Source organism: Cebus imitator, unplaced genomic scaffold (genome assembly GCF_001604975.1).
Source record: "Cebus imitator isolate Cc_AM_T3 unplaced genomic scaffold, Cebus_imitator-1.0 Scaffold53, whole genome shotgun sequence".
NCBI lineage: Eukaryota > Metazoa > Chordata > Mammalia > Primates > Cebidae > Cebus > Cebus imitator.
This window is the reverse complement of record NW_016107368.1, coordinates 2,832,556-2,841,753: the sequence shown is the minus strand read 5'-3', so window position 1 is coordinate 2,841,753 and position 9,198 is coordinate 2,832,556. Positions and strand designations below refer to the sequence as shown.

General features: G+C 48.1%; 1 protein-coding gene across 1 annotated transcript in view; it reads left to right on the top strand.

Annotated features, from left to right (window-relative positions):
- VAV1 (vav guanine nucleotide exchange factor 1) overlaps positions 1–5,903 on the top strand; it is a 76,872-nt gene extending 70,969 nt beyond the window's left edge. Inside the window, exons 25-27 of the mRNA XM_017528274.1 lie at positions 517–631; positions 1,595–1,746; positions 5,598–5,903. Of these exons, the coding sequence (XP_017383763.1) occupies positions 517–631; positions 1,595–1,746; positions 5,598–5,651 (321 nt within the window). The 3' untranslated portion in view covers positions 5,652–5,903. The remainder of the gene's footprint in view (positions 1–516; positions 632–1,594; positions 1,747–5,597) is intronic.
- The last annotated feature ends 3,295 nt before the right edge of the window (positions 5,904–9,198 follow it).

Below are 9,198 nucleotides of genomic sequence, written 5' to 3'. Positions count from 1 at the left end.
AAGAGACAGGGTCTTGCTCTGTGGCCCAGGCTGGATGCAGTGTTGTGATCATAACTCCCTATAGTTTACAACCCCTGGGCTCAGGCGATCCTCCCTCCTCAGCTTCCTGAATAGCTGGGACTACAGGCATGCACGGTCATGCCTGGCTCGTGTTTTAATCTTTTGTAGTCCCTGCATCTGGTCCACTGATGATTACTAATTATAAATTAAGGCACCTGGCACCCATAGAAGGCTTTGAATTTGGTGAGCTAATTATCTGGTAAATGTATCAGGAAGTGAATTATTCAACTATTAGAAGAACTTGTTTTAGGCAATGTGGTCCCTTCCCCATAAACGGTCCTGGCTGCTCAGAAAGGTGATGAGCTCCCCATCATGGGGAGCATTCAAGGGGTCACTTGTCAAAGAGGCCAGAAGCAGGGCCTGCTTCATGTGAGGAGTTGCATCTGGCTCTTCCTAGCTCTGCCCCCTCATGGGCTGACCCACTGGGATAGCATCTGTCATGTTGTCGCTTTCTAGGAGCTGGTGGAGTTTTACCAGCAGAACTCCCTAAAGGATTGCTTCAAGTCTCTGGACACCACCTTGCAGTTCCCTTTCAAGGAGCCGGAGAAGAGGACCATCAGCAAGCCAGCAGGTAGGAGGTCTCAGGCAGCCTACCGTCCCAGCCCCTTCCCACTGTGGAGGGAAAGTTTGGGGACGCCATTGACACCCCTTCCGATAGGCTTGCAGAGGTCATGTCTGTACAGTAGCAGAAACCCCTTTTCACATCTGTCTATCCATTTATATCTCTATATATCTATATATCATCTAGCATCGATCTCTATCCATAGATACCTATATCTACAGATATCTAGATATCCCAGGGTGAGCCCCTGAGTCACCCTGGGAGCAGGTCAGGAAAGAGAGATAGATATAGATGTCGATGTATAGATAACGATATCTACATCTATAGATTTTTTTTTTTTTTGAGACAGACTCACTCTGTCACCTAGGCTAGAGTGCAGTGATGCCATCTTAGCTCACTGCAACCTTTGCCTCCCACCTCCCAGGTTCAAAGGATTCTCATGCCTCAGCCTCAAAATAAGAATTCAAAACCAGTCTTATTTTTGGGATGGGCATGGTGGCTCATGCCTGTAATTTCAGCAGTTGGGGAGGCTAAGGCGTCTGGGTCACTTGAGGTCAGGAGTAGCCAAGACCAGGCTGGCCAACATGGTGAAACCCTATCTCTACTAAAAATGTAAAAATCAGCCAGGCATGGTGGTGCACACCTGTAATCTCAGCTACCTGGGAGGCTGAGGCAGGAGAATTTCTTGAACGCAGGAGGCAGAGGTTGCAGTGAGCTGAGATCGTGCCACTGCACTCTGGCCTGGGTGACAGAATAAGACTCCATCTCAAAAAAAAAGGTCTTATTTTCTAAATCCGGATAGGAGGATGATGCTGGGAGTGCAGTTGTGTCTCCTTAAAGTAGGGGGCATCTAACACGCAGAAAAGAGCACCGAGAAGCTCTTTATCCTGGAGGTACCCTCCTGAGAGCTGTGCCTTCAGTGAGTGGGTATCCGCCACAGAACTTTTTCTCACTTGTGTTCTCTCTCCACAGTGGGAAGCACAAAGTATTTTGGCACAGCCAAAGCCCGCTATGACTTCTGCGCCCGGGACCGATCAGAGCTGTCGCTCAAGGAGGGGGACATCATCAAGATCCTTAACAAGAAAGGACAGCAAGGCTGGTGGCGAGGGGAGATCTATGGCCGGGTGAGGCAGGCAGGGCTGGGCAACAGGGGGAGGGCATGGGGGTTTCCTGAGAGCAACTTGGTCATAGAGACCCCAGTCCAGGCAGCACTGAAGGAATTAAGAAACGGAAACAGCCTGGGCATGGTGGCTCATGACTGTAATCCCAGCACTTTGGGAGGCTGAGGTGGGTGGATCACAAGGTCAAGAGTTCGAGACCAGTCTGGGCAACATGATGAAACCCCATCTCTACTAAATATACAAAAATTAGCTGGGCGTGGTGGCAGACACCTATAATCCCAGCTACTCAGGAGGCAGAGGAAGGAGAACCCCTTGAACCCGGGAGGCGGAGGTTGCAGTGAGCCGGGATTATGCCACTGCACTCCAGCCTGGGTGACAGAGCGAGACCCTGTCTCAAAAACAAGAAAAGAAAAGAAACAAAAATAGAGTGCAAAAGTGGGATCAGAGTGGGGCCGTCAGGGTCTGCCAGCGTTTCCCAGCTGACAGCCCAGAGCAGACTCGGACCCACGTATTGATTCTTTGTGAACAAGTGATTGTAATAAGCAGGTGCTCAGTGTTTCTTCATAGAATAAAGATAGACTAAATAGGCAGATCGTGCCTGCTCACTACTAAAACAGAAATAAGCTAGAAAGCATCCTTTTTGAGTCAGCAATGGGGACAAGGGCATGTATCCTGTGTTTTGGGAACTGGTTTATCTAGTGCATGACTGGGACATACTGCCTACTATTCTAGCGGTTTTCTGCCTGGGGATGGCTCGGTGTTCCTTGCCATCACCTCTCAGCAAACAACATACACTCCATCACACACATGTTAAGACCTCCTCCCAGCAGGGGTTGACCTGGTGGTGGAGGGGCTGCGCTGGAACTGGGGACTGGAGCAGGTGAGGTGTGGCTTCCATGGAGGTCTTTCCTGGTCAGAGGGAAGGAAGACAGGGATGTCATTTATGCATTTATGGAACCTATAGGCATGTGTTGAGCACCTGCTGTGCGCAGACATTGTGCCGGGTGCCAGAAACAGAAACAAGCACGGTACAAGGACTGCCCTCTTGAAACTTATAATCTAATGCGGAGGACAGACCTACACCCAAGCAGTTATGACACTGAGCGGTCACGATTAACAAGGGTGCTGGGCACGGTGGCTTATGCCCTCAATCCCAGTGCTTTGGGAGGCTGAGGTGGGAGATCTCTTGAGGCCACAAATTCGAGGCCAGCCTGGCTAAAATACTGAGATCTCACCTCTACATAAATAAAAATAAAAACATTAGTTGGGTGTGGTAGTGTGTGCTTGTAGTCCCAGGTTTTCAGGAGGCTGAGGTGGGAGGATTGCTTGAGCCCAGGAGTTGGAGGCTGCCTGAGCCATGATTATGCCTCTGTACCTCCAGCCTGGGAGACAGAACAAGACCCTGTCTCAAAAAAAAAAAAAAAATAGAAGAAGAAGAAAGAATAAAAGAGATTGTGGTGGAGAATTACTGAGGGAGCCCCTGACTCACCCTGGGAGCAGGTCAGGATGATATCTGAAAGACCAAACTGATTAATAAAAGATAAATAAAGTTATCCAAGTAAAAAGGTTGTAGATGGGTTGGGGGAAAGTGTTTCAGACAGAAGGACCAGTGTGTGCAAATGTCCTGGGGTGAGAGTGACTGGCATGTTTTGAAAACACCGAGGCAGGCATTTGTGTCTTTCTTGGCTCACTGCAACATCACCAGTGCTTGGGACAGTGCCTGGCACACAGTATGTGCCTAATCAATACTGAATATACAAAGAGGCAGAGCTGGGACTAAATCACTGTGCTCACTTGTCTGCTTGAATTCAGACTCTAAGGAATGGAAGAGACCTCAAGACTCTTCAAGCCCACTTGTTTCTGCCAAGTTCTTTTTTTTTTTTTTTTTGAGACAGAGTCTTGCTCTGTTGCCAGGTGCCAGGATGGAGTGCAGTGGTGTGATCTCGGCTCACTGCAACCTCCGCCTCCCGGGTTCAAACAATTCTCCTGCTTCAGCCTCCGAGTAGCTGGGACTACAGACGCGCGCCACCACATGGGCCCAGCTAATTTTTATATTTTAGCAGAGACGGGGTTTCACTATGTTGGCCAGGATGGTCTTGATCTCTTGACCTCATGATCCGTCCGCCTCCGCCTCCCAAAGTGCTGGGGTTACAGGCGTGAGCCACCGCGCCTGGCCCTCTGCCAAGTTCTTATTTTCGTTCCATGGAGGCAGAGCACCTTTATTTCACCCACTGATGACTTCTCAGCCACTAGAATTCTGCCTTGATTATGATGATGTCTCAAAAATACTTGTTTAATGAAAACAAGGACAGTGGTTAGAGCTTACATTCTACTGGGGAAAACGTACATGAAAAAGTGATCTGGGTAATTGCATAGATTAGTAGTTTTGTTAAAACAGCGGATGATCAGTTTAACGAGCATTGGAGGACAATTAGTGTTTGAAAGAGCCTTTTGGAGCACTGAAGGAGGATTGGGATGTAAAGGATTCATCCATCCATCCATCCATCCATCCAACCACAAATCATCGATTCATCTGTGCATCCGTCCATCTCAACCTATGCATCTATCCATTCATCCACCGACCCTTCCATTCACTCATCTGTCTATCCATTCATCCACCTACCCACCCATTAAAACATTAACCTAACCATTAATCCTCCCATCCATCCAACATCTGTTCATTCATTTCTACCTGTGTGTCCATCCTTCTATCCATGCAGGCACCCATTTGTTAATCTGTCTCTATATTTATCCATCTATCCACCAACCCATCAGTCTACTAATTCATCCATCCATGCATCCAACCACAATCCACCAACCCATGTATCCATCCACCCATTCATCTATCGTCTATCTACCTATTATCTATCTATTGTCTATTTCTATCTACCTATTATCTATTTATTGTCTGTATAATCTATTGTCTATCGTCTATTGTCTGTCTGTCTATCTATCTATCTAGCTATCTAGCTATCTTTCTATCTACCCACCTATCTATCCACTTGCCCAGCAATCCAAGAATCCATCCATTCATCTATCCATCCATCCATCCAACAAATATATTCATTAAATATCTACTGTGTGCCAGGAACTGTTCTAGGCTCTTGGGATTCAGTGGCAATAATACAGACAGAAATTCCTGCTGGCCAGGCATGGTGGCTTAAGCCTGTAATCCCAGCACTTTGGGAGGCCAAGGTGGGCGGATCACCTGAGGTCAGGAGTTTGAAACCAGTCCAACTAACATGATGAAACCCCATCTCTACTAAAAATACAAAAAAATTGGCTAGGCGTGGTGGCAGGCACCTGTAATCCCAGCTACCCGGGAGGCTGAGGCAGGAGAATCACTTGAACCTGGGAGGCAGAGGTTGCAGTGAGCCGACATTGTGCCACTGCACTCCAGCCTGGGTGACAGAGCAAGACTCTGTCAAAAGAGAGAAAGAAAGAAGAGAAAGAGAAAGAAGGAAAGACAAGAAAAAAAAAAAAAAGAAAGAAAAGGAAAGAAAGGAAGGGAGGGAGGGGGAAAGAGAGAGAAAGAGAAAGAAAGAAAAGGGGCTAAGAAGCTTTGGTTGGGGTGGGTGGGGCTTGCAATTTTTAATAGGGTAGTTAGGAAAGCCTTGTTGATAAAGTGACATTTGGGCAGGGACTTGTAGGAGGTAATGGGTGTGTGTGTGTGCACGCTCAAGTGCACACACGTGTGGTTGTCAGCCTTGTGTATGTTGGGTGATGTCTTTTCTGGGGTAGAAGTAATAGCAGGTGCAAAGGCCCTGAAGTGGGAGGGGGCCAGCCTGGTGTGTGGGGGGGGCAGTAGGAGAATGTGCAGAGACTGCTCTGATGAGCTCCTCATCTGTTTTCAGGTTGGGTGGTTCCCTGCCAACTACGTGGAGGAAGATTATTCTGAATACTGCTGAGCCCTGGTGCACTGGCGGACAGACAAGAAACTCCAGGCTCTGAGCCAGTGTGGGCAGGCAGCGGGGCCAGGGGCTGTGACAGCTCCCAGAAGGGGGAGACTTTGGGATGGACTGCGGGAGGCCAGCGTCCAGCTGGCATTGCCCCCAGAATGTGCCCTGCCACGGTTAATTTATAACACCCCGATTTCCTCTTGGGTCTCCTCAAGGAGGTAGGGCTCAAGGTGATTACATTTAATAAAAGGATGAAGATGAGTGGAAGGACTGGTCTTGTTCAGAAGGAGCTGCCAGGAGAAAGATGGGGAGAGAGCATGCCATACAGACAAAGCCGTCTCACCAATCCACAGACAAAGCCCCTGCACCAATCCACAGACTAAGCCCCCTCACCAATCCACAGACAAAGCCGTCTCACCAATCCACAGACAAAGCCATCTCACCAATCCACAGACAAAGCCGTCTCACCAATCCACAGACAAAGCCCCCTCACCAATCCACAGACAAAGCCCCCTCACCAATCCACAGACAAAGCCCCCTCACCAATCCACAGACTAAGCCCCCTCACCAATCCACAGACAAAGCCGTCTCACCAATCCACAGACAAAGCCCCCTCACCAATCCACAGACAATACCCCCTCACCAATCCACAGACAAAGCCCCCTCGCCAATCCACAGACAAAGCCCCTCATCAATCCACAGACAAAGCCGTCTCACCAATCCACAGACAAAGCCCCCTCAGCAATCCACAGACAATACCCCCTCACCAATCCACAAAGCCCCTCACCAATCCACAAAGCCCCTCACCAATCCACAGACAAAGCCCCCTCTCCAATTCACAGAGAAAACCTCCTCACCAATTCACAGACAAGAGCCCTCTTGCCAATTCCTGTCTTCCAGCTTCTTTGCTGTTCTCTGTCATTTATCGATACAATACAACTTGAATCCCGCTTTTGGTCCGGGCGCAGTGGCTCATGCCTGTAATTCCAGCTCTTTGGGAGGGCCAGATGTGCAGATCACCTGAGATCAGGAGTTCAAGACCAATCTGGTCAACATGGTGAAACACCGTCTCTACTAAAAATATAAAAACTAGCTGGGCGTGGTGACAGGCTGAGGCAGGAGAACCAATTGAACCTGGGAGGTGGAGGTTGCAGTGAGCCGAAACCACGCCATTGCACTCCAGCCTGGGTAATAAGCAAAACTTCATCTAAAAAAAAAAAAAAAAAAAAAAAAAAAAAAAANAAAAAAAAAAAAAAAAAAAAAAAAAAACAGAAAAAAGGAGAAAGAAATTCCTACTCTGATTATTTATTTATTTATTTATTTATTTTGAGACAGTGTCTTGCTCTGTCGCCAACAGTGGTGGGATCTCGGCTCACTGCAACCTCCGCCTCCCAGGTTCAAGCAATTCTCCTCCTTAGCCTCCCGAGTAGCTGGGACTGCAGGTATGCAGCACCATGCCCAGCTAATTTTTGTATTTTTAGTAGAGACGGGGTTTCACCGTGTTGACCAGGATGGTCTCAATCTCCTGACGTCGTGATCCATCTGCCTTGGCCTCCCAAAGTGCTGGGATTATAGGCGTGAGGTACCACGCCCAGCAAATTCCCACTTTTATTCTCAAAGATTTCTATACTCAGGAAAGAACTTTATACTCGAAGATTCAAGATCACAAATGTACCACTCATTTGTTGTTTTTTTTTCTTTTTAAATCATTTTAATTTTTTTTCAGGGACAGAGTCTCACTCTGCGGCCCAGGCCGGCGTGCGGCAGCACAGTCACAGCTCACTGCAGCCTCCACCTCCTGGTGTCCCACGTCCTCCCACGTCAGCCTCCCAAGTGGCTGGAACTACAGGCGAGCATCACCTCACCCAACTAATATTTTATTTTACATAGAAAGGGGGTGTTGCTATGTTGGCCAGGCTGGTCTTGATCTCTTGGGCTCAAGCAATCCTCCCACCTTGACCTCCCAAAGTGCTGGGATTACAGGCGTGAGCCACCATGCCTGGCCTCGTTCGTTTTTCCTTTTGAGATGGAGTCTTGCTCTATCGCCCAGGCTGGAGTGCAGTGGCACGATCTTGGCTCACTAATCTCCACCTCCTGGGTTCAAGCAATTCTCCTGCCTAAGTCTCCCAAGCAGCTGGGATTACAGGTGCCCACCACACCTGGCTATTTTTGTATTTTTTGTAGAGACAGGGCTTCGCCTTGTTGGCCAGGCTGGTCTTAAACTCCTGACCTCAGGTGATCCACCTGCCTCGGCCTCCCAAAATTCTGGGATTACAAGTGTGAGCCACTGTGCCCAGCCATTTTTTATTTAATAGTCTTTATTTAAATTATGGTAAAATATACATCACGTGAAATGTATCATCTTAACCATCTTTAAGTGTTCACTAGCATTAGTACATTCACATTATCATGTAACCGTCACCCCCATCCATCTTCAAAACTTTTTCATCATGTAAAACTGAAATTCTATATCCATTAACCAACTCTCCATTCCTCTCTGCCCCTAACCCCTAGCAGCTACTATGACCAGATTTTTATCTGGAGTCGAGAGCCAGCTCAGCCATAGTGACCCCCACCAGGCGGCGCTGAAGGAACTGAGAGGCAGACGCCCAGATAGAAGAGCAAGGTGGGACCATCCGGGGGACCAGCAGCCTTCCGAGCTGAGAGCCTCAGGGGCTGACAGCATTTCAGGTTGAAGGCTTTGAGCAGGCTCTGACCCACTCAGTTAGCCTCTCTGAACAGGTGATCATTATTAACAAACAGATGGATGGTATTTTCTCATAACACAAAACAGGCCAAGTAGGCAGCTGGTGCCCGCTTACCACTGATCACAGACAAACTAAAAGGTGTTCTCCACGAGGGAGCCACGGGGGCAGGGGCAGATATCACAAATAATTGTTGTAACCGGTGTGTGATATTTATACATTGTCCTGCCACTTTGGAATGCCCCAAGTGGTTTTCCACTTTTGTGGGGGGGGGGGTGGCTAGGTTTTCCCTGCCATCGTTCTTCACAGCAAACAATATATTCTGTCATACACTCAGCATTCGTCAATATTCATACACTTAGCATTTCTCAATAACAACACATTTATCAATGGAGTCCTTTAGAGGTTAGACTTTTTTTTTTCACAGAGTCTCACCCCATTGCCCAGGCTGGAGTGCAGTGGCGTGATCTTGGCTCACTGCAGCCTCCGCCTCTTGCATTCAAGCAATTCTCCTGTCTCAGCTTCCCAAGTAGATGGGACTACATGCTAGTGGGACTATGCCCAGCTAATTTGTATTTTTAGTACAGACGAGGTTTCACCATGTCAGCCAGGATGGTCTTCATCTCCTGACTTTGTGATCTGCCCACTTCGGCCTCCCAAGGTGCTGGGATTACAGGCGTGAGCCACCGTGCCCAGCTGACTTTTTTTTTAATGCTCATAAACTAAGATTCAGGATCTTCAAGTAAGATTTTGAAGATCTAAAGCCAGGGAGGCTGGAGGGTTACTTGAGGCCAGGAGCTCAAGACCTGCCTCCACAACATAGTGAGACCTTCCTCTCTACCAAAAAAAAA